The sequence below is a fragment of the Medicago truncatula genome, chromosome 6 (genome assembly GCF_003473485.1).
Source record: "Medicago truncatula cultivar Jemalong A17 chromosome 6, MtrunA17r5.0-ANR, whole genome shotgun sequence".
Taxonomy (NCBI): Eukaryota; Viridiplantae; Streptophyta; class Magnoliopsida; order Fabales; family Fabaceae; genus Medicago; species Medicago truncatula.
In genome coordinates, this window is record NC_053047.1 from 23,848,712 (window position 1) to 23,873,957 (window position 25,246).

Here is a 25,246-nt window from a genome sequence, read left to right on the forward strand (position 1 = left end):
TTAAATAAGTTCTAAAATATTAAGAGTGAAAAAAGAGAGAATGGTGTTACTTGGTATATTTGCTTTGTTGGCAATATTAGCACTCGTTTTATTCTTGAAACTAATGTTTTCTTGGTGGATTTCACCAATTCAAAGATATCGTAAGTTTCAAAGATGTGGATTTCAAGGGCCACCCCCACATTTTCCATTTGGAAATATTAAAGAGATGAAAAAGAAGAATGGTGTTGATTCTTCATTTGAGTCCTCAATGCTTACTCATGATATACACTCCACTGTGTTCCCCTATTTTTCTCGGTGGCAAAAATCTCATGGTAATTAGTTCTAAAATACACTTAAATATTTTTTCAGAAAAAATCTATATAAATATATACGTCGTATGATATGATTTTATTTATATGTTTAACCAAAAATAATAGTATAATAGGATGTCATACATTAATATAATTTTTTTTTGAAGAAGCTACATTAATATTTTTTTAAACGATATATATAAGTAATTAGTTAGATTTTTCGTTTTCGTGGAAGTAATTAGTTAGATATATGTGATTAATTTTTTTCTCAAACTCTTTATTTATTTCTTTAAATCTGAACTGCATGCATAATTTGGTAATCTTTAAAAAAAAATATACGTTTGTATAAAGTATAAACTCTTTTATGTATGTTAAATTATTGGTTAAATAAGTAAATGGTCCACCTAAATATAACAACATTTGATTTTAGTCCCCCTAAAATATTCCTTAGGTTGTTGGTCCCTCTGAAATTTTCCGAAGTTAAGCAAAATGAATATATAAAGATGAATTATTAAATTGATTTTTGCAGGGAAGGTTTTTATCTATTGGCTAGGGACAGAACCTTTTCTATACATTGCTAATCCAGAATTCTTGAAGAAAATGTCTAACGAAGTTATAGCAAAGAGATGGGGAAAACCAAATGTGTTTAGAAATGATAGAGAGCCTATGTTTGGAAAGGGTTTAGTGATGGCTGAAGGCAATGAATGGGTTCATCATCGTCATGTTATAGCCCCAACATTTTCTCCTCTTAACTTGAAGGTCTCTTTCTCTTTCTTTTCTAGAGAAAATATTTCATCATATATGGTGTAGAGGGCATAAGAAAATACTTGACATCATATCATATCATTAAGAATTTTAAGAAGTTTAATTTGCATCTCTAAGATCTTCTATTCACTCTAATGGGTTCAATAAAAAAAAATACACAATGCATGATTCACATGTATTATAATATATAGGTCAAATTACACCAGGGATCCTTTAAGTTGCATGTTTGTAACGAATAGGTCCTTTAAGTTATTTTTGTAACATATCAGTCATTTAAGTTGACAAATTGTTTCGACATAGCTTTATCATGAATGTCACCAAATTGTGAAGCAAAAGTAATGCTATGTACTAAATTAATTTAGTTGCTGATATATACAAATTGTTAACAATGTAATAGGCAACGTCAAGCATGATGGTAGAATCTACAAAGCAAATGATGGATAGATGGATTACCCGAATCAACTCCGGAAACCCCGAAATTGATATCGAAAGAGAGATCATCGCAACCGCAGGAGAAATCATTGCAAGAATAAGCTTTGGTTTAAAAGATGAAAATGCAAGAAAAATTTGTGAAAAGTTACGTACCCTACAAATGGCACTTTTCAAGACAACAAGATATGTAGGTGTTCCATATATCAAGTGCATTGATATGAAAAAAACCATAGAGGCAAAAAAACTTGGGAAAGAGATAGATAAGCTTTTGCTTTGTGTAATCGAAACTCGAAAGGAATCAAGAGAAAAAAAGCATGGTAGAGAAGATTTGTTGGATTTGTTGTTGAATGAAAATCAAGTTGATGGAAAGTATGGGAAAAGATTGAGTACAAAACAATTGGTGGATGAGTGCAAGACATTTTTCTTTGCAGGCCATGAGACAACAGCATTGGCTATATCTTGGACTTTAATGCTTTTAGCTATGCATGAAGATTGGCAAAATCAATTGAGAGATGAGATAAGAGAAGTTGTTGGTGATAAAGAAGTTGATATCAATGTGCTTTCTGGGTTGAAAAAGGTAATGTTTAAAACTTAAATTTCTTTATTTTTCCATAAAAAAACTACTGTCATTTTTTTTATCTATCTATTTCGAGTACACAAAATTAAATGTACTTCTGATGACACAAATCTAGGGTTTGTGAAGCTTAGCTGAAATTTTAACCCGAAATTTTTAGGATGAACACCACCAAAAAATAATGTGTCACTCTCGCATAAAAAAAAATATATATAATAAAATAAAAATACACCTTGTGCAAGAGAAATACAGCCATTTATTTTTATTTTTTTTACATTAGCCCTCTGGTTCCTCGAAAAAAGGGGCTATGATGATCTAAAACAAAAAATACTGTCAATCTAATTTAGAATTTACGATAATTCAAAATTTAAATTTTAATATAAGTCGCAGAACAGTGAGTGAAACAAAATAATTTCAAATAAAATTAAATTGAATCCATTAATGGATTTCGACTTTCTTTTAATACTGTCTACGTAAGTGTAATGCATGAAATATGGTGGCAGGTGGAACCATATTAATTAGTCAGTCAATGTTCATATCTGGGATGGTTAGGTGGGCCATATTTGTCGATACAGACATGAAAAGAAATTCAAATATTGAATCAAATTATTTAATAGTAGTTTAGAATTTGTTGTGTGAAGCTGCAATATCTGAGTTATGGTGTCGTGTTGTGCATGTCAAAATGAATTCCCACTTTGACACTGAGTTTGAACCAATTGGTCAATAGATTGACTTTGTTTTTTGGTTACAGTAGTCTCACTTTATAGATTAATTAGATTTACATTATCAATGTCAAAAGTAAAACCGTAAAGAATACGGTAAGTAATAAAATAATAACCGACTTTCTTTTATCTCTCAAAAAAATAAAAATAATAACCAACTAATAGTAAGGAAGATCAAAACACGAAATGTGAGACCACACAAATACATCATCCGTCTCAAAATAATAGTAATCGTTTGTCAAGATTTTTAAGAAGATGGTTAGTTGTGTTGATATCAACGGCAAAATTAATGTTATTTATTAAAATATCTTTATTACTTATAGTTTGTAGAGTAGTTAAATTGTATGACATTCAATAAATAAAGATATAAAAATAAAAAAATAATAATAAATATTACATTGGTATTTTAAAGTGGTAATTATTTAAAAAAAATGTTAAAAAGACAATTTTTTGAAGACGGAGGACCATAAATTAATTAAATAGGATTTTTTTTATAATGATATTGATAAATATATTAATTACTTCTATATATGCACACAAAAATTATTGATATTTGCCCCTAAAATATTAATTATCCATAAAATTTTTAAAAAATATATATGTCACGATTTATTTTGTTACTAAGTTAGCTTTAAATTAGACACTACAGATTTCATATTTGTTTGTGTATAATTTCAATCATAAATATTTTATTTGTTTTGGTAATAATGTGTTGTTTTCCGACATTAACTATATGTGTTTGTTGTCCATATACGCAGATGAAGTGGGTGATGAATGAAGTTCTTAGGCTCTACCCAACTGCACCAAATGTTCAAAGGCAAGCTAGAGAAGACATTCAAGTTGACAATTTAACAATTCCCAATGGGACTAACATGTGGATCGATGTTGTTGCGATGCACCACGACTCATCGTTGTGGGGAGAAAATGTGAATGAGTTTCGACCAGAGAGGTTCATGGACGATGTAAATGGTGGATGCAACCAAAACATGGGATACTTACCTTTTGGGTTTGGAGGAAGAATGTGTGTTGGTAGAAACTTGAGCTTTATGGAATATAAGATAGTGCTAACCCTTCTTCTCTCTAGGTTTAGTTTTAAAATCTCCCCAAATTATATACATTCACCTTCTATAATGCTCTCACTAAGGCCAGCTTATGGACTTCCTTTAATGGTTCAGCCCCTTTAAGGCTTATATTATAAGCTATTTCTATTATAAATAAATAAAGTCAATATTGTTTCCATATAGATTAATTGTTCTTTTCATAGAATATCATAGAGAATCTATGAAAAGAAATTAGAAGTCACTTATGGACAAGTCACGAGTTATTTTCATATGCTCTATCCAACGGTTTTAGAAATTTTTATGTTGGTAGATAAACTCAAATAAGTAATTATAGTGAGACCCCTCTTTGTAATTTCTTCCCATTCTCTTTTTAATTTAGAATTGCTTTGAATGAGGTATTAGTCCTTATTGTTTCTAGACAATTGAGTGACGATTCAAAATAGATGTAATAACTAGTATACAAGTTCATGAGATGCATGCTTCGGAATAAATAATCAATAAATATTTTATTTACACTTTTCTTTCATTAGTTTTTTTTTATTATAGATAATTTATTCTTTGCAGGGGATTAAATGTATAAGGTGTACCACTCTTGTTTATCTATTTTTTGTTGTTGTGTGATCGTACCTGATCAGAAGGTTACTGCCGGTGCTTTAAATGCGGTGGTTTGAGTGGTGGTAGAATGCGTCAAGAATGCTTCTTGGAACGGTGGGGGGTGTGTACCTGCAGGCGCTCCGATACTCAATTCATTAGAGATCAGAGAGTGAGAGTTTAGAGGAAGAAATAGATTCTATCTTCGGGACTGCTATGAGTCCCCTATATATAGAGGTGGAGGGTTGCAAAGTCGTTGTAATGGCACACTAGGCTCTGGCGATTACGAAATCGTGGGAAGTGTAATTGTAACAGCCCAATTTTCGTTAGATTTATTTTTAATTGTTTTATTATGTGTTTTTATGTGCTTGTGTGTGATTATTCATCGTTGGGTGCATTTAAATGAGTTTTCGTGTTAGAAGGGTAATTTAGTCCTTTTAGACTCAGGGGTATTTTGGTCATTTTGTTAGTAAGGGTAATTAGTAATTTTTGGCGAGAATTATTTTTAGTGTTTTAGTGAGAACCATTATTTTACTAAGTTACTAGTGTGGTAAATAGTTGTGAGCCGGTAAGTGACCCTTGTTAGTATTTGACCGTTAAGTGTGTAGAAATATTTTAGAATTGTGATTGAGTGGGCTAAGCCCACTAAGGAATTAGGTTAAGCCCATTTGAAAATAACCTATATAAACCTTGTCTTAAGAGAAAATAGCATTCATTTTTCATTTCACTAGATTTTTAGAGAGAGATATAGAGAGAAAGTGCAAGAGAAGAGGAAAATGGTTAGAAGAGGAGAGACTTGAAGACCTAAGAGGTGGTGAGTCTAGAAGCTAAAGTGAAGCTTGGGTTAGAATTTGTGCTAATTAAGGTAAGGGGGTTTGAATTCAATCATAATCATTTGTTGTATGTTTAAATGCTTAATTGAATAAGTGATTAATTGTTCATAGTTGTTGAAATTCGTGCTCTAATTATGATGATATGTTTAATGCATGAAATTGGTGATAATTGAATTGTTGTTGGTGAAATTGCATGTTCATAGTATGTGAAAATGATATATTGTGAATTATGCTCAAATTAATGAATTGTGTTATGTTGTTGTTGAATTATGATGAGAATATTGTTTAAGTGATATTGTTGTTGCTAAGAGATATTGTTGTTGATGATTCATGACTTGGGTGTTCATAAATCATGGTTTGTTGATGAAAAATAGGTTGTTGTTGTTGGTTTTATCATAAGGTATTGTATTTTCTCTTTACTTGAAATATGAGAAATATTTGGAGACATGTTACATACCTGAAACATGTCTTAGAAATTAGAGTTTTTCTTGGTTTGTGTGCTGAACAAAGTAGATTCCGTGTACCCACATGATTTATTCCTTGTTTATTTTGATGAGTCATTTATATGTTATTTTAATATGCTTTTTAGTTTAGTTTTAATTAGATTTTATATAATTTTATATTAGTATTATTTCCTTTTTAGGATAGTTTACTTTAAAATGCAATTTATTATATTTCAGGGAAGAATATTGGATGGAGAGAGTCTTGGAGCAAAAGAAAGGGATTTGGAGCAAATTGGACACGAAAATACGAAGATTGGGAAACAAAATATATCTCCCACAAGTCAGAAGCCTGGCACGGCCCGTGCTAGCCTTGGCACGGCCGTGCCACCCTCCAGATGCCTTTTGCTGCTTTTGCTTTGACTCCAAGCTATTCTATTTTGGCGCACAATCTACCGAGGAATATTCTAGGAATATACTTGCTTAGATTTTAAGTCAATTGTGTACTATAAATAGAGTAGCTAGCCATCACTAAATATTCATCTTTACTTGGAATACAATAAGTGACAATTGCTTTTCAATAAAGTTCTTTTCCTTTCCTTTATTTTCCTGTCTTTTACTTTCATGCTTTCTCTCTTCTCCCCCATGTCTACGATGAACATGAGTGAGTAGACTTCTTCTTGTCTTGGGATTGTTGGATAAGTCTAAATGACATAATCCTAATCAAACCAAGCCCTAAGCCTTAATCTTATGTAACCCTAGTTTCTTATCTGAATTCACCGTCTTAACATGGATTAACCATTATCAAACTGTGGAAACGAAAGTGGAGGGTTTGATAATTGTTCGTCCATTATTCCAAATATCAATTCATAAAACGAAAGTGGAGTTTTGATATTCGAACAAGTGAATTCAGACAAGGATTGCAAAGTCAGCGAAATAGGCTTTGCAATCTTTGAGACATATAGTTTCGATCTTCAAGGGAACTAATAACAATCAAGTCAGCGAAATAGGCTTGGTTGTTAGAGGAACCAAAATCCAATAGTAATCAAGTCAGCGAAATAGGCTTGGTTGCTAGAGGAACTTAAGAGAAACTGTCTTGAGAAATTAGGTCTAACATAACATTATAAGCTTATGGTTTCGGTTTGAGAAGGACTTGTTATTTAGATGAAACCAACGATCCCAAGGCTCTTTTATTATATTGCTTTCAACCGTTTAAAAACCCCCAATCTACAATCTCTTCTCTCTTCTAATCATCTCTAAAGGTTAATTAAATTGAACTACTCCCTGTCGGAACGATACTCTTTTATACTACTTCGGTAAGACCGTGCACTTGCGGTTTTATCTCATCATATTTCATGGTTGAGCATAGGTGGTTGGACTAAAATTGTCATTTCTATGCATTTCTGGAGTTGGAAATAGAGAGATAGGACTAAAACTGCAAAAAACATATAGTTTAGGGACTAAAACTTCATTAATATTGCTATGTTGTGAATTGCTTGTACCATGGACAACGATTTTCTAATTCTGTTTTAATAGTGTATGATATTTTTTCAATTTATTTGTAACAACTCAAAAGTGTTGTGGTATAAGAAACGAGAACGGATTTTTATTTGTTATTTTTGTCAACATATATTAACTGTTCTGGTATAATTTTTAATTATCTTTAATAAAAGTACGAGTAACAACTTTGTTAAATACCGTTCTTTTTTTGAAGGAACCGTTCTTAAAAATTGAAACAAAAAAATCTTAATATAACAAAAAATACCGTTCTAAAAAACAAATACCCAACAACCCTTTGGAAAGAAAAAAAAAAAAAACAATTTGCTCTAAAAAAAAAACTCCATTATTTAATAAAAACTAATAACAAGAATAAAGAGATAAATAACAAAATCCAATATCCAAAGCTGAAACGCACAAGCTGATTGAACCTCAGGAGCTAACTTCAGAACCCATTGGAACCTTAACATTCTCAAACCCTCAACCCATTCGAACCTCAGAAGCCATTCAAAAATCTCAAAAGCTTCAACCATACTGAACCCATTCGAAAATCTGGTGCTTAGTTTTCTTCCCAATCTCACCACCGTAAGTCTTCTTCCTTATCTCTCAATTCAATTTGGTTTGTTTTTTTTTGGTGTTTTTATTGCTTAAATTTCAATTTTATTAGTGCTGAGCTATTAGGATTATGTATTTGATAATCAATTTTACCAATTTTGATTTTGTAGAATTCTGATTTTTCCTGATACTTTAGTATTACATACTTCATTGTTAATTCAATCCTCTTTTTTATGTAAAATATTAAGCTCTGGTTAGTGTTTAGTTGATGGGTTCCTTTATTTTTAATTAATTAATATAAGTGTTTACTGAGTATTTGGATTTAACCTGTGTTGATAGTTGTAGTTTTTAGTGAGTTTTGTTGAGGGGCGTGTTTGATTAGTGTAATGGGTGGCTTGTTTGTATTAGGGGTTTTGTTTGATTTTCTGGTGCTGTAGTCAGCTTTTGGCCTCTTTGTACTTATAGTTCTTCCCACCTTTCTTTGTGGGATGATGACTTTATAATAATAATTTGATGTTAAGAAGAAAAAAAAAGATAGCTGTAGTTTACTCTGATATGTTCTTGAATGAGAGTCCTAATGATAAAGTGGATATTTGTTGGGAGCTTGAGTTGTTTGATGAGGGAGATGAGTGTTCGAGGTAGATTTGGGGAGATTGAGTTGGCTAATGGAGGTATATGGTATGTCGTCTTCAATATACATATGATACACTATTAGTTGAGGGAGCTTCATGGATAATTTGGGGAGTGAAGACAGTCCTAAAGTGGTTTGAGGTTCCTTTCGCGATTGTATGGTAAACTTCCACAAAAGTCGATTGCTTGGTGTAAATATCAAAGACTCCTTGCAATTGGCAGCTACGTTCCTAAACTTCAAGGTGGGGGCTATCCCATTTACGTACTTGGGATACCAATTGGGACTAGTCAAAGGAGTTTGCCAATTGGAATCCAATGACGGAGGTTCTTTAGAAAAGACTTCACTCATGGCGGAAGAGGTTTGTTAGTTTCGGGGAAAGAATTGCGTTGATTAATTCAGTTCTTGGAAGTATGTAATGAGTCTTAGAGTTAGAAGGGGCATTATGGGAAATAGGAATATAGACCCTTATAAATATGAGAAAAACCAATGGAATAAGCATGGAAATTGTGATGTCAACATTCTCCTCCTAACCTCTTCTCTTGTTTTACTATCCTTATTTCCCTGCAATTTTACCTCCTGCAATTGTACTCTCTCATTGTGTGTTCTCAGTGAAACATTATCAATTAATTGAGATTTCCTTATATCAATTTTAGTATCATTACAAAGTATGCCCATTTTCAATCTATCCTTTATGAAAATATTGGTTAAGGTTTGAGAATAGTTGTTAAAGCTCAAAAAAGGTTTCTTTAGGGTAGTTCAAGAAATATGAGTAAAATTGTTTAGGTCAAGTGATCAAATGTTTGTAGGTCAAAATCAATGGATGGGCCGGGGTTAGAGATCTCAGATTGCTTAGTTTAAGCTTACTTGTTAGGTGCAGATGGCGCTTGTTGGTGGACATGAATTCTATCTAGAAAGAGGTCTTGACAACAAAGTATGATCTAACTGATTTTGAGTGATCATACCAAGAATTTTTTTTTTGTTGATCATAACACAAAACAAGCCATATCATATCAACTGATGCCCATTCCAGCATGAAATTGAGAAACATTTGTAAATCATAATCGATGCATGTTTTTTTATTTATTTATTTAGTTATATCATAAAGTGACTAAGCACAGTGTAAATTTTATGGATTTAATTCATATGCACTGTCAATGTAAATGTTTTTTATATTGTCAATGAGTACTGAGAATGTAATTTGTACTTGGATAATAGTGGGATGTGACATAAGAGTTAGAGTTGTATTAGATGAAAGACATTTTCAAGTAATTTGTAACGGGTGGGTTTAGGTGTTGTCAGGAGGGCGTGTAGGGGTCTGTTTACGGGTTTTTTGGGCTGCTGGTTGTGGACTTGGCTTGGTTTTAGTCTGTGAGTGCAGTTGATGTGGTGACAGTGCAAGTTGGCTTATTAGTAGCATGTCTACTTTTGTAGGTGCGGCTGTGTTCCTTTTCTTTGGGGCTGATTTTGGGTGCCAATTAGGTGCTCTTAGTTTCATCTATTAGATGTTTCTTTATGGTTGTTTGTTCTTTTGGGGCTGCTTTAGTTTTATTGTGTACATCAACACCCTTTATCTGTGTATTGCTCGCTTTCGCTTCCGTCACGTCTTGTGTGGTTGTTGATAAATAAATTTGTTAAAAAAAAGTAGATATTGAAAACAAGAAAATAAATAATGATCATTATACTAGTTTGTGGTGTTGAATTTATACCTTGAAGCCACATTATGTTATGGTTAATTGCCACACTATATAATGGTTAATCCAATGAGGGGGGAAAAGATTAGGAATCTAATCCATGTATCAAACATTTTGTGATACTTTATAGTAAGCTACTTTTTGTCAATCCATGATCTTCCCATCGTGTTTTTTATTTCTTCAATTTCAAGTGGTCCAAGATGAAAAACTTGTCCAATCCATGCCAATTTGAACATTCCTTTTGACCAATTTGAAATTTTCGACCTTTCAAGTATAAGATGGGAAAAAGGTCAAATGAATATTGTGGATAAAGGGGAGAAAACATATATGAAATGCATATTATACTATCTTTATTTTTTTATTTTTTTAATGTGTGAAGCTGAAACATTCATTATTTTAATAGAAATATGATATCATTTCCAACCATGTAATCTTGTTTTTGCTATGGTTGTATAAGCATATAATGTCATGATCCAATCCCTTTGAATTTGAGTCTTTTTACAACAACCGAAATATAAAATAACCCTCATTTTTATACTTTTAAATTTCTTTTTATCTTTTTTAGAAATAGGACTTTGGTTCTGAAGTCATGGACTCTCCTTTTTTATTCATTCTTTCTTTGTATAGTTGTTAGACTTTTTTATCCATTTTTTGTTCAGGCAGATCTCTACTTCTCGTGCAGGGTTTTCCACTATAATAAAATTCGTTGTTAAGAAAATTGTTTCAATAAGCTCATATTTGTACTTCAGCTGTAAATAAGCTCATATTGTTTATGATTTTGTTTACTTATTTTTATCTTATCCCTTTTTTTAATCTGTTTGGTTTTATATTAATTAGAATTTATGTTTAAGACTTATGCATCAGTATGCTTGTTACAAATCAAGAATGAGAGAGGGGTGTGTAGGTCGTAGTTCATCATTCTTTTTAATGATTAATAGGCATGAATCTGTTTTAGTCTTCTGCATCATTCCTAATGTTAATGTACTCCTTTCTTTCTTACAATAGTCTTTCTCTACATCATATTGATTCTGATAAAAACTTCTTGTCTTTTGCAGTAATATCTGCAGTTTTTATTCCATACATCAACCCCACTTCTCTTCCGATCAGGGTATTTGCTGTTGGTTCATAGAAAGTACCATTCAAGAAGGTATGTTTTATTATAGCATATCTTAGTGCATTAAAAGTTTAAATGACCTTGCAGGAAAACATTAACAGAGCTCACAAGTATTGACAGGAAAGTATAAATGCATGGATAGATATACATAGATAAACAATAATGTGCATCAAGTTGATAGTATATACCTTTGGGCTTATCAGGAGTGAAAAGCTTTTTAATAGCAATGTTATCAATAATGGGTCCACAAGTAGGGTCATCCTCCATACCAGGGTTCTTAAACATCAATATTATACAACCATGAACATTATACAATGTCTGCAAGTCTATTGTTTATGATGCAGATGTCACGAACACATTAAGTTGTTCAAGTTTAGCACACGTGCAAGCAGCACAAAACGTGACAGATTAAATTGAACCTTTTTCTACGATTATTTCAGCATAGTCTTATTGCATGTCTACTTAGTGGTACTATGAGGATCATTCCACCTTGTGTTTACCTTGATTCTATTAGCTCAATGGGGCCGTTTGATTTCCTGTTTGGGACTTCATTTGGTCCTTATATTATTGCTTCATTAGGGAACCCATTTGACGGACTTACCTTGAAATCTCCATTTGCTACTAACCCTGTAAAATTAAATATTGAAAATCTTATTATAGTCATGTAAAATGTTATTTTGAATTTTAAAATGATATTTATGATATTTATATTTTGAATACCAAAGGGAAGTGTGTTACTTCATCTCACTGCTATAACTCCATGCTGACAACTAACTAGTTAGTTGCTTAAACCTTTTTTGTTGTGCCATTTTCGTGCGTTTCAGTCCCGTCAACTTATTTTGTGGATATTATTTATTAAATATTTGATAGTTGACTGGTTTTGAACATGTCTCCTACCTTTTCCCTGTATATTGGGATATTTATATTTTCTTAGCACCCGGAAAAATAATTGTTTGTGCAGATAATAATCTTTTTGCTGCATATTCTCAGTTTTTTTTTATGTTCGCTAGCATCCTGCATTGGATTTTTCAGGTTTATGATCTGCCACATATCGGCGGAATCAGAGTGTCGCTATGATTTTGACAGGGCTTCTACAAAAAATCACAGTATCACCGTGATTTTGTGAAACTCAACATTAATCTTATATTTATCTTATCCTTTTTTTTAAAAAATTTGTTTTAGTTTTATATTCTAAGTAGAATTTATGTTTAAGACTCAGGCATCAATATCTTTGTTACAAATCAAGAATGAGAGAGGGGTGTATAGGTCGTAGTTCATCATTCATTTTAATGATTAATAGGCATAAATCTGTTGTAGTCTTAGGCATCATTCCTAATGTCAATGTACTCCTTTCTTATTTATAATAGTCTTTCTCTACATTATCTTGATTCTTATAACAACTTCATGTTTGCTGCAGTAAAATTTGCAGTTTTTATTCCATACATCAATTCCACCTCTCTTCTAATCAGGGCATTTGTTGTTGGTTCAGAGAAAGTACTCTTCAAGAAGGTATGTTTTACTTTTCAATAGTCATAGAAATGCATTGATGTAGTTGAAATTGTAAATATTACACTGCAAAATAATTAATTTATTAAAGTATATGATTGTAATATGTTAGCTTAACCACTATATATGAAACTAAATGTGTCAATCTAACCACACAATCTGTATCTGACACATAATGTGTGTGCCTAACCACCAATCTGAAACCGAAACCGACTGTAATATTAGGAGTCCTATGTAGGTTCACATATTGTAACATGTACTAACACCCCTCTGAAATTAGTTTCCATATATACAGTAGTAGTCTGTTCAAAACCTGATGGACAAAGAATGGACAAAATCCGCTAGAGAGAGTGAAGAGTATGAAATTGGTCTTAATTATTTTCTAGACTACGCATACACCAAAGGAAAACCCCGTGGAAAAGAGATTTTGTGCCCTTGTGCTACATGTTACAACAGCAGATGGTTTACAAGGAATGCAGTACGAAATCATTTAATAGCATTTGGGTTTCAAAAAGGATATGATGTTTGGGTTCGTCATGGTGAGAAGATACGGAAACCCAATGATGTTAATGATAATCATATGAATGATGCAAATGATCAAGTTGACGATATTGATGGACTGTTGTCTGAAAGATTCAGAGGTGTCGCACAAGAAGACTACAGAGTTAATGAAGGCCCCAACGAAGATGCAAAAAAGTTTTATAATCTAATCGAAGAATCCAAACAAGAGTTGTATCCGGGTTGCAAAACATTCTCTAAATTGTCGTTCATCATTCGGCTATATTTATTGAAGTGTCTTTATGGTTGGAGCAATACATCATTCAATGCACTCTTAGAGTTGTTGAGAGAAGCTATGCCTTTTTTGAACATCCCTGATACGTTCAATAAAACTAAAAGCATGATAAAGGACTTGGGGATGGATTATAAAAAGATTGATGCTTGCCCTAATGATTGCATGATCTATTGGAAAGATCATGAGAATGATACTTCTTGCCATGTTTGTGGTGCTCCACGGTGGATTGAAAATGAAGAAAATCATGAGGTTGAAAAAAATCATAAATCTCATAAAGTTTCGGCGAAAGTTTTGAGACACTTTCCCTTGATTCCGAGACTTCAACGGTTGTTCATGTGTTCAAAGACGGCTAGCTTATTAAGTTGGCATGACAGAGATCGTTTAGATGATGGGAAGTTGAGGCATCCTGCAGATGGAGAGGCATGGAAAGAATTTGATAAATGTCATCCTGAATTTTCTGTTGAGGTGCGTAATATAAGACTTGGATTGGCGAGCGACGGATTTAATCCCTTTAGAACCATGAATGTTAATTATTCTACTTGGCCAGTGGTTTTAATGCCATATAACTTTCCACCTTGGATGTGCATGAAGGCTGAGTATTTTATGTTGTCCTTATTAATTCCTGGACGAAAGTCACCAGGTAATGACATTGATGTGTACCTCCAACCATTGATTGAAGAGTTGAAATTGTTATGGGATTTGGGAGTAGAAACATATGATGCTTCAATAAATAAAACTTTCCAAATGAGGGCAGCTCTCTTGTGGACAATTAGTGACTTTCCCGGGTATGCTATGTTGAGTGGGTGGAGTACAAAAGGGAGCCTAGCATGTCCTTGCTGTAACTATAAAACTAAATCGATATATTTGAAGAATAGCCATAAAACATGTTATATGGATCATCGTGTTTTTGCCCATGGATCATAAATATAGATCAAATGCTAGGAGTTTCAATGGGAAAAAAGAACATAGGCCACCACCAGAATTGTTAAATGGGGAACAAATCTTGGATAAGTTAAAGAACTTCAACAATGCTTTTGGTAAGTTGCAAAAGAATTGCAGTGATGGTCCATGGAAGAAAAAATCAATATTTTTTGAGTTACCATATTGGAAGCACAATACTTTACGCCATAATCTTGATGTCATGCACATAGAGAAAAACATATTTGATAGTATAATTGGGACTTTGTTGGATATCACGGGAAAGACAAAAGATCATGCAAAAGCACGTTTAGACTTACAAGAGATGGGTATTAGAAAGAAACTTCACCCAAAAGAGGTAGATCACGGCAAGAAGCTAGTGTTTGCAAAAGCTTGCTTTTCCATGAGTGCAGATGAGAAAACTACTTTTTGTTCTGTATTGAAAAATGCAAAAATACCAGATGGGTGTGCTTCAAACATTTCAAGATGTGTTCTCCTTCCTGAAAGAAAACTTAGCGGATATAAGACTCATGATGCACATTTCATGATGCATTACTTACTTCAAGTAGCTGTGAGATGTACGACGTCGAACCAGGTTGCACACCCGTTAATTCGTCTTTGTTCCTTTTTTCGTTGTTTATGTCAAAAGGTGATTGAGGTTGAAGATTTAGATATCTTGCAATCTGAGATTGCAGAAACACTTTGCCAGTTAGAAACAATTTTCCCCCCGAGTTTTTTTGACAGTATGGTTCATTTGCCAATACATCTAGTGAATGAGGTAAGAATGGGAGGACCTGTTCAATTTCGGTGGATGTACTCTACTGAAAGATATCTAGGAAAATTAAAGGGTTATGTTCGGAATAAAAGTCGTCCTGAGGGTTCTATTGCTGAGGGTTATGTTGTTAATGAATGCTTGACATTGTGCTCGCGATATTTACATAGTGGTGTTGAAACAAGGTTTAGCAGAATGCCAAGGAATATCGATAAGTGTCATCCTGATGAACTTGGAAGTCCAATTTCTTTTTCTAGAATTGGTCATCCTATAGGAGGAAAGAAAAAAGGTGGAGCAATTTCTTTGGATTGCAAGTCAAGGAGTCAAGCTCATCGTTACATCTTATTCAATCATGACGATGTCCAAAAATTTATACGGTAAGTGAACATAATTGTAGGTTTTGGTTTCATAAAATAATTATTTTGCAATTACTTTAATAGTGCAATTTTATTTGCAGTGAGCATGAAAATGAAAATCCCAGAAAAAGAAAGGGGTGGAACAAATCAAAGAGTCAAGGTTTGGATTTTGTTGAATGGTTTAAGAAGCGTGCTTTGTTAAGCGATGTATCTGACATCCTTAGGAAGCTATCCAGAGGACCAAATAGAATTGCACGAAGTTTTTCTGGCTATGTAAACGGATATAGGTTCCATACGAAACAACGTGATGCTAGACTTAAAACACAAAACAGCGGTGTGACATTAGCGGCAATAACGGAAAGTTTTGCTAGTACCAAAGATGAAAATCCAATAACACAGTCAGTAATTTACTATGGATTAATTACTGAAATAGTTGAGGTAGACTATTATGGTAGGTTGAAGTTTGTGTTATTTAGATGTGATTGGTTTGAAGCAGAAGAGGAAAAGTTTGGGTTGACTTGTGTTTATTTCAACAAGAGATGTTACATGGATGACCCTTTTGTATTGGCTTCTCAAGTCCACCAATGTTTCTACGTTGACGATCCTTCAGATGCAAATAGACACTATGTCGTGAAGTCTGTTCAAAGGGAGTTTTTAAACATTGAAGATCCTCCAGAGCATGCAGTAAATCTATCTTCAAGCACTGAAACTTGTGAAGTTGAATTGGTTAGGAATGACATTCCACCAACAATTACTGACAAACCTGCACCCGTGTCAGATGAAATAGAATCTGATGATGACTATAATGCATGATAAATTGTCTAGGTTCTATATAGTGTGATTTAGTTTTATATTTCAGTTGTTATTTATACATTATAAATGGATCCAACATATGAAGAAAATTTTATTATCTGTTTTCTAATGATGATTTTGATATATATCATAGAGATTTGTATTTAATATACCCTGTAAAGAAAAAAGTTTTTGTGATGCAATTATTTGACATTCGCTATGTATATATTAATTGGTAATTGCAGGAAAATGAAGACGGGTAATGGCTTTCTATTTGATATACAAGCTAAGTACAGCAATGAATTATTGCGGAAGATGAATCAAATCAAAGTTGAAAATGCAAAATCTTCAAAAGAAAGTAGTCATGTAAACATTATTGGTGGAAACATTCAAAAGTTAGACCATCATAAGCAGCCATTGGCAATTAGAAATGTGATTCAAACACAGCACAACAAGCAAGACCAACTGAAGCGGTCGTTGGATAATATAGTTCCAGCCCAACAAATGAAACCTATTGAGTCAGACAAAGGGTTTGTTCACAGAGGTATTAAGAGGCAATTGGAAGTAGAAGCATCTAAGAAAATTGTTGAGCCGATGAAAGGGTTTTGTGAGAACAATAATCTTAAGAAATTGAAGTCTACCGTGGATTATCAACTTGAAGGTCCAACTAAATCACATTCCTCGAAGAAATTTGATGAGCAATACAAAGAGGTAAGGCAGGAAAATACTCTTAAAAGGCAAGGAAAATCAACATTTGGAAATCAACTTAAAGGTTCAACTGAATCATATGCCTTAAAGAAATTTGATGAGCAAAACAAAGAGGTAAGGCAGGACAATACTCTTAAGAGGCAAGGAAAATCAACCCTTGGAAATCAAGTTCAATGTTCAACCGAATCACATGCCTCAAAGAAAATTGATGAGCAAACCAAAGAGTTAAGGCAGAACAATACTCTTATGAGGCAAGGAAAATCAACCACGGAAACAAAGTTCAAGGATCAACGGTAGATCGACAAGCCTGCAAGAACAAAAAATATATTCCAAAATGTCCCGCTTTGGCACTTGATGAGTATATTGAAATGAGGAAGGAACAACATGTCATAGAGGAAGCTGGTGATGAAGATATAGAAGAAAATGAAATGGAAGATGATATGGAGAATGATATCAACTATGAAAGTGATGAAATTGAAGGAGCCGATGAAAATGAAGTTGAAGGTAATATATTAATAGTTTTGATTGTTGGTATGCTCGTGTAAAGTAGAAATTGGATATGAATATTTGCATAGTTGTTTAATTTTTTAATTACTATAATGAGATGAATTACTATTATGTGCTTTATGCGCAGGATTAATAAGAAAACGAAAACGAGGAAAGACTTTATGTAAGAATATTCATGCTCGAGATTTCAAAAATAGACAAGAGATCACGTTGAATGAAGAAGGACAACCAATTGGACCAGATGAAAAGAGAGTGGCTGAACTTAGTAGTTTTTTGGGGACAGTAGCAAGAAGTGCAGATTTATGTACTCTCACCTTCAATAATTGGAAGGCTTTGGTTAAGACTTGGAATGATGAAGAAATCGATCCAGTCTGGGAATATGTCAATGTATTTATCTTTTTATTTGAATGTGTGTGTGTGTGAGCTAGAATGCTTTAATGAATATATATATCTTTCTAAATGTGTCTGTTATTTTCACAGGAAAAATACATCATCCCAGAGAAAGGAAAGAAGGATGTATTTGCTATTGTAAGTGATGCTTGGAGACGATACAAATACTTGATTAAAAAGAATCATTTTACCAAGTACAAAACCATGCGCGAGCGGTTAAAAAATCGTCCAGAAGAGGTACCGGAAGAAGACTTTAAGAAGTTATTGGTGTATTGGAGAGATAAAAACAGTCAAGTAAGATACAATTACTATTTCGTATATAATATCGTTGTCGCACATTCAGAATTTAATAAAAGAATTATACTTTAATTCATGCAGGAAGTAAGTCTGCAAAATGCTCAAAATATTGCTCAACTGAAATGGAGACATCGAACGGGCAATAAAGCCTTTGCTGTTATAAGAGAAAAAATGGTATTGTTGTTTAAATTTTTGCAAGTGAATATTAAATTCCGCTACCTCATTGATATTCTAAAAATCTTGTCATGCTTGGTTTAGCGTGTAAGTAATGAAGATAAAGAGCCTCCCAGTCAAGCGGAAATGTTCATTGCTACACGTCAAAGTAAGAAAGGAAAAGAGCTGGATCAAGAAACCAATACTGCAATTGTGAGTTTTTTTCTAATACCTTTTAATTTGTTGGTGTCTTGGCATGGCTGGATTTAATTTTAGACTGTGTTGTGTGTTTTGTTGTTTGTTATTGGCGAATTGAGTTTGATTTGCTTCATAGTTTGTATGGTTGGCACTTTGGCTTTGGTAGACTCAATATGCATTGTGCATTGTGGCACTCTGGTTTTGTAGTCATATATCTTGTTTTGATGTTGATTTTGGTAGTTGTTTAATATTTGTAGGATATGATAAGAATTATGTTTTTGAGTATTTGTATTGATTTACGACCCCGGTAGTTTTCACCATGATATGTTTGGTTAGTAGTGAAGCGTTAATATATTTATTTAATGCTATTGTTTCATGTATGTTAGATAAAGCTTCAAGACTTAATTGAGAAACATGGGAAGCCTTCTGAAGAAGCCTTTCAAAGTGTATGCGGCAAAGAAAAACCTGGCAGACTTCGTTGCCACGGAAGAACTACAACTATGACTCTATTGAAGAGAAATGAAGAAATTGCAAGACTTAGAAAAGAACATAATGATGAGGTAAAACAATTTAGGGATCAGATACAAGAAATAGAAGAGAAACGGCGTAAGGAAACAAAAGCAATGGAAGGAAAAATTCAGATTCTTCTTAAGGCCATGTTGAGTCAAAACACCACTGGGTTGGATACAGAGGCTTTGGCAGATTTGATAACAACTTCTACAGCTGATGCTAAGAATGTATTGCGTTCTTCTACGTCAATATTTGCTCAAGATGATAATGAGGTAAGATTGAACTATAATTTCTACCTTCTTGTTTCTTTCATACAATATTTTAAATGTATTATATGAAAACTGTGTTATGTTTTTTAAGACTTGATGTATTGGTTGTGTAATTTTGTGTTAGTGTTTAACATATTACAAATAAATTGTAATGATACATAATGAAACACAATTTGAAGAAAAAATAATGATGGACAAAGAAATAGAGTTAGTGCGGTGTTGTGGTGGCAAATGTTGATTGTTGTATTTGTTGGTTGTATAATTTGATGCATGCATTTATCATTTTATGGAAGTTTTTATTTATAAGAAGTTTGTGTGTGTATATATATATATATATATATATATATATATATTGAACACTTTACTTTTATTTTGTAGATGAATAATGATGATATCAATGAAGAATTTGAAGATTTGGAAGCACAAGATGAAGAGATATAGATGTGTGTTTATATATATATATATATATATATATATATATATTTTAAAGATGTTCATTGTGATCAAAGATAAACTTAATCTATTCATTAAAGATTAACAAAAAAATATATTTTGATCTATATTTAACAAAGTATTTCTTTTTGTTATATAGTTGTTTAATTCGAGATATTACATGTAAAAAATTGCATGAATATTATTGTTTAAGTTGGATTATAATTATTACAAGGTTTCAAAAAAGTGTAAATCACGTGACCAAAATAGTGGGTCCACAAATTTTTATTTTAAAAAAATCCATTCTTTATTGAAACGGTGAGAAACCGTTGTGGAAGCTTATAAAATTATTTATATAAGAACGGATTTCTAATCCTCCACGTACCAGAACCGTTGCAAATGCCAGTAAAAAACCGTTCTCTAAAGTTTTATTTCACTACGGATTTTAAATGAAAACGAATGAAAAGCGTAGCTTTATAGAACTTTGAAAACCGTTTTACAAAGTTAAGATAAGACTACGGTTATATTTTATCCGTGGCCGCTTTTAACGAAAACCGTAGCAAAAGGCAAGCACAACCCCTCAGTTTGCCACAGCGGTTAAACCGTTCTGGTACCCAAACAGAACGCTTTTTTTGCATTTTACTACAGTTTTTTGGCGTTTCTATAGGACCAAAATGTTGTTGTGTTTAAGGCTTATATTATAAGCTATTTCTATTATAAATAAATAAAGTCAATATTGTTTCCATATAGATTAATTGTTCTTTTCATAGAATATCATAGAGAATCTATGAAAAGAAATTAGAAGTCACTTATGGACAAGTCACGAGTTATTTTCATATGCTCTATCCAACGGTTTTAGAAATTTTTATGTTGGTAGATAAACTCAAATAAGTAATTATAGTGAGACCCCTCTTTGTAATTTCTTCCCATTCTCTTTTTAATTTAGAATTGCTTTGAATGAGGTATTAGTCCTTATTGTTTCTAGACAATTGAGTGACGATTCAAAATAGATGTAATAACTAGTATACAAGTTCATGAGATGCATGCTTCGGAATAAATAATCAATAAATATTTTATTTACACTTTTCTTTCATTAGTTTTTTTTTTATTATAGATAATTTATTCTTTGCAGGGGATTAAATGTATAAGGTGTACCACTCTTGTTTATCTATTTTTTGTTGTTGTGTGATCGTATCTGATCAGAAGGTTACTGCCGGTGCTTTAAATACGGTGGTTTGAGTGGTGGTAGAATGCGTCAAGAATGCTTCTTGGAACGGTGGGGGGTGTGTACCTGCAGGCGCTCCGATACTCAATTCATTAGAGATCAGAGAGTGAGAGTTTAGAGGAAGAAATAGATTCTATCTTCGGGACTGCTATGAGTCCCCTATATATAGAGGTGGAGGGTTGCAAAGTCGTTGTAATGGCACACTAGGCTCTGGCGATTACGAAATCGTGGAAAGTGTAATTGTAACAGCCCAATTTTCGTTAGATTTATTTTTAATTGTTTTATTATGTGTTTTTATGTGCTTGTGTGTGATTATTCATCGTTGGGTGCATTTAAATGAGTTTTCGTGTTAGAAGGGTAATTTAGTCCTTTTAGACTCAGGGGTATTTTGGTCATTTTGTTAGTAAGGGTAATTAGTAATTTTTGGCGAGGATTATTTTTAGTGTTTTAGTGAGAACCATTATTTTACTAAGTTACTAGTGTGGTAAATAGTTGTGAGCCGGTAAGTGACCCTTGTTAGTATTTGACCGTTAAGTGTGTAGAAATATTTTAGAATTGTGATTGAGTGGGCTAAGCCCACTAAGGAATTAGGTTAAGCCCATTTGAGAATAACCTATATAAACCTTGTCTTAAGAGAAAATAGCATTCATTTTTCATTTCACTAGATTTTTAGAGAGAGATATAGAGAGAAAGTGCAAGAGAAGAGGAAAATGGTTAGAAGATGAGAGACTTGAAGACCTAAGAGGTGGTGAGTCTAGAAGCTAAAGTGAAGCTTGGGTTAGAATTTGTGCTAATTAAGGTAAGGGGGTTTGAATTCAATCATAATCATTTGTTGTATGTTTAAATGCTTAATTGAATAAGTGATTAATTGTTCATAGTTGTTGAAATTCGTGCTCTAATTATGATGATATGTTTAATGCATGAAATTGGTGATAATTGAATTGTTGTTGGTGAAATTGCATGTTCATAGTATGTGAAAATGATATATTGTGAATTATGCTCAAATTAATGAATTGTGTTATGTTGTTGTTGAATTATGATGAGAATCATGTTTAAGTGATATTGTTGTTGCTAAGAGATATTGTTGTTGATGATTCATGACTTGGGTGTTCATAAATCATGGTTTGTTGATGAAAAATAGGTTGTTGTTGTTGGTTTTGTAAAAATGGGTTGATTTAGTGAATTGTGTTCAAATGACAATTGTTTTCATGTTTGATATGCTCTTGAGAACCCTTTTAGTTGTTTTGACCTATAAACAAACTTTTGAAACATATTTAGGCATTGGGAGATCAAAATTGAGAATTTTGGATGAAAAAGGGTTGAAACCCATAATATTTTTCTGCAAAACTATGACTGTTCGCTTAAGCGAACGCGTAAGCGAACAATCACAGTAGGTTCTGAAACTCGGTCGCTTAAGCGAACCAGTAAGCGAACCGTAAGCAAACATTACTGCTAGCTACTGGAACTTGTTCGCTTAAAGAGAACAAGGTGGTCGCTTAAGCAAACTTGTCCAATTTCAGCAACCTTTGATTTTTGTTCCAGGTCTTAGGGGGCCAATCCGAGCTTTGTAAAATGCTTCTTTCAACTTTTTTAACTACTGTTTGAACTACTAAACCTACTGGAACATGTTTTACTCATTCAAATTTGGGATTTTCCTAAACCTAACTTGAATTTTTGGGAATTTTGGATTTTTGTCGAAACGAACTTTTGCGAACTAAATGCGATTACAAGTTTAACCTACAATTCATATAGACTTAGGTAAGACTATTAAAGTTGGTCAAACATCTTAATCATGTTAAACTTGAATTTTTGGTGGGAATGTGGAAAATGTTAACTTGGGTTTTCTCATACGAACTTAAGCTATACTTTGAACTAATGTCTAATAGTTTGTAAGTGGCTTAAGCTCTTGATTACATGATTGATTAAGATTGAGTTATGAGTTTTCGACCTTGAATAAGTTACTTTACTTTGAGAATTATCAATGTTGGCCGGTTGCCACTTGATACGGACTTTATCGGAAATGGTTCTTTTAAGCCAGTTATCTTATGATCTTTTGTGACTAGCCTTAAATGACTAAATGAAGATGTGTGAATGAATTATTATATGTTGGATATGATATTTATCATAAGGTATTGTATTTTCTCTTTACTTGAAATATGAGAAATATTTGGAGACATGTTACATACCTGAAACATGTCTTAGAAATTAGAGTTTTTCTTGGTTTGTGTGCTGAACAAAGTAGATTCCGTGTACCCACATGATTTATTCCTTGTTTATTTTGATGAGTCATTTATATGTTATTTTAATATGCTTTTTAGTTTAGTTTTAATTAGATTTTATATAATTTTATATTAGTATTATTTCCTTTTTAGGATAGTTTACTTTAAAATGCAATTTATTATATTTCAGGGAAGAATATTGGATGGAGAGAGTCTTGGAGCAAAAGAAAGGGATTTGGAGCAAATTGGACACGAAAATACGAAGATTGGGAAACAAAATATATCTCCCACAAGTCAGAAGCCTGGCACGGCCCGTGCTAGCCTTGGCACGGCCGTGCCACCCTCCAGATGCCTTTTGCTGCTTTTGCTTTGACTCCAAGCTATTCTATTTTGGCGCACAATCTACCGAGGAATATTCTAGGAATATACTTGCTTAGATTTTAAGTCAATCGTGTACTATAAATAGAGTAGCTAGCCATCACTAAATATTCATCTTTACTTGGAATACAATAAGTGACAATTGCTTTTCAATAAAGTTCTTTTCCTTTCCTTTATTTTCCTGTCTTTTACTTTCATGCTTTCTCTCTTCTCCCCCATGTCTACGATGAACATGAGTGAGTAGACTTCTTCTTGTCTTGGGATTGTTGGATAAGTCTAAATGACATAATCCTAATCAAACCAAGCCCTAAGCCTTAATCTTATGTGACCCTAGTTTCTTATCTGAATTCACCGTCTTAACATGGATTAACCATTATCAAACTGTGGAAACGAAAGTGGAGGGTTTGATAATTGTTCGTCCATTATTCCAAATATCAATTCATAAAACGAAAGTGGAGCTTTGATATTCGAACAAGTGAATTCAGACAAGGATTGCAAAGTCAGCGAAATAGGCTTTGCAATCTTTGAGACATATAGTTTCGATCTTCAAGGGAACTAATAACAATCAAGTCAGCGAAATAGGCTTGGTTGTTAGAGGAACCAAAATCCAATAGTAATCAAGTCAGCGAAATAGGCTTGGTTGCTAGAGGAACTTAAGAGAAACTGTCTTGAGAAATTAGGTCTAACATAACATTATAAGCTTATGGTTTCGGTTTGAGAAGGACTTGTTATTTAGATGAAACCAACGATCCCAATGCTCTTTTATTATATTGCTTTCAACCGTTTAAAAACCCCCAATCTACAATCTCTTCTCTCTTCTAATCATCTCTAAAGGTTAATTAAATTGAACTACTCCCTGTCGGAACGATACTCTTTTATACTACTTCGGTAAGACCGTGCACTTGCGGTTTTATCTCATCAAGTTTTTGGCGCCGCTGCCAGGGAGTAAACTAATTTAATTAATTCTTTCTTTGTGATTAGAACTCTCTTCTCTTTTCTCTTCCTCTTCTCTTCTACTTTTCTTTCTTTTTGTTTTTACCACTAACTTCTTGGGTTCTCGGTTTCTTATGCGAAGAAGTAAAAGTCTCAGAGAATTTATTCCTGAGATCGAAAGATTTTTGCATAAGAAAAAGAGAGAGGCACAAAATAATACCGCTATGGCTGAACGTACTCTCAAAGAGTATGCTACTCCTTCAACGGAAGAGCCACAAGCTATTATCGTGTACCCAACGGTTGCGGGTAATAACTTCGAAATCAAGCCTGCACTACTCAATTTAGTGCAGCAAAACCAGTTTTCTGGATCACCCACTGAGGATCCAAATCTCCATATTTCTTCCTTCCTTAGACTCAGTGGCACCATAAAAGAGAACCAAGAAGCCGTAAGACTTCATCTCTTTCCCTTTTTCTTAAGGGATAGAGCTAGCGCTTGGTTCCATTCCCTAGAAGTCGGTTCCATTACTTCATGGGACGATATGAGGCGAGCATTTCTCGCCCGATTCTTTCCCCCATCTAAAACAGCTAAGCTTAGAGACCAAATTACGCGTTTCAATCAAAAAGATGGGGACTCTCTCTATGAGGCGTGGGAGCGTTTCAAGGAAATGCTTAGACTTTGTCCCCACCATGGCCT

At 33.2% G+C, this 25,246-nt stretch overlaps 4 protein-coding genes and 1 non-coding gene across 6 annotated transcripts; 4 read left to right on the plus strand and 1 right to left on the minus strand.

The window, feature by feature from the left end:
- Positions 1-3,967, plus strand: LOC120580851 (cytokinin hydroxylase). The gene is made up of 4 exons (XM_039835022.1): positions 1-311; positions 820-1,049; positions 1,453-2,064; positions 3,542-3,967. Exons 1-4 carry the CDS (start codon positions 41-43, stop codon positions 3,965-3,967), a joined length of 1,539 nt encoding a protein of 512 aa, XP_039690956.1. The 5' UTR covers positions 1-40.
- A 3,634-nt stretch (positions 3,968-7,601) lies between these two features.
- Positions 7,602-19,888, plus strand: LOC112421721 (uncharacterized). Of its 2 annotated transcripts, XM_039826697.1 has the most exons (10): positions 7,602-7,790; positions 11,138-11,229; positions 12,614-12,705; positions 16,579-17,545; positions 17,676-17,935; positions 18,029-18,232; positions 18,317-18,409; positions 18,494-18,601; positions 18,973-19,368; positions 19,744-19,888. In XM_039826697.1, exons 4-10 carry the CDS (start codon positions 17,410-17,412, stop codon positions 19,804-19,806), a joined length of 1,260 nt encoding a protein of 419 aa, XP_039682631.1. In that variant the 5' UTR covers positions 7,602-7,790; positions 11,138-11,229; positions 12,614-12,705; positions 16,579-17,409; the 3' UTR covers positions 19,807-19,888. The 2 variants fall into 2 exon arrangements, with proteins under 2 accessions (XP_039682631.1, XP_039682632.1); XM_039826698.1 differs by lacking the exon at positions 18,317-18,409.
- LOC120575879 (uncharacterized) lies at positions 12,716-16,534 on the plus strand. Its single transcript, XM_039826696.1, has 2 exons — positions 12,716-15,562; positions 15,643-16,534. The coding sequence occupies exons 1-2, from the start codon at positions 14,409-14,411 to the stop codon at positions 16,352-16,354; spliced, it is 1,866 nt and encodes a 621-aa protein (XP_039682630.1). The 5' UTR covers positions 12,716-14,408; the 3' UTR covers positions 16,355-16,534.
- On the plus strand, positions 13,019-14,051 carry LOC120576055 (uncharacterized). Its single transcript, XM_039827017.1, has 2 exons — positions 13,019-13,960; positions 14,043-14,051. Exons 1-2 carry the CDS (start codon positions 13,019-13,021, stop codon positions 14,049-14,051), a joined length of 951 nt encoding a protein of 316 aa, XP_039682951.1.
- Positions 19,889-25,139: 5,251 nt separating the features above from the next.
- On the minus strand, positions 25,140-25,246 carry LOC120576235 (small nucleolar RNA R71). Its single transcript, XR_005642312.1, has one exon. It is a non-coding gene; the product is annotated as a small nucleolar RNA R71 (small nucleolar RNA).

Coding starts and splice junctions, on each gene's coding strand:
- LOC120580851 (XM_039835022.1), top strand. CDS start 41: ATGGTGTTACTTGGTATATTTGCTTTGTTGGCAATATTAGCACTCGTT. Junction 1,050..1,452: donor TTTCTCCTCTTAACTTGAAG/GTCTCTTTCTCT, acceptor ACAATGTAATAG/GCAACGTCAAGCATGATGGT. Junction 2,065..3,541: donor TGCTTTCTGGGTTGAAAAAG/GTAATGTTTAAA, acceptor CCATATACGCAG/ATGAAGTGGGTGATGAATGA.
- LOC120576055 (XM_039827017.1), top strand. CDS start 13,019: ATGGACAAAGAATGGACAAAATCCGCTAGAGAGAGTGAAGAGTATGAA.
- LOC120575879 (XM_039826696.1), top strand. CDS start 14,409: ATGGATCATAAATATAGATCAAATGCTAGGAGTTTCAATGGGAAAAAA. Junction 15,563..15,642: donor GATGTCCAAAAATTTATACG/GTAAGTGAACAT, acceptor TTTTATTTGCAG/TGAGCATGAAAATGAAAATC.
- LOC112421721 (XM_039826697.1), top strand. CDS start 17,410: ATGAGGAAGGAACAACATGTCATAGAGGAAGCTGGTGATGAAGATATA. Junction 17,546..17,675: donor CGATGAAAATGAAGTTGAAG/GTAATATATTAA, acceptor CTTTATGCGCAG/GATTAATAAGAAAACGAAAA. Junction 19,369..19,743: donor TTGCTCAAGATGATAATGAG/GTAAGATTGAAC, acceptor TTTATTTTGTAG/ATGAATAATGATGATATCAA.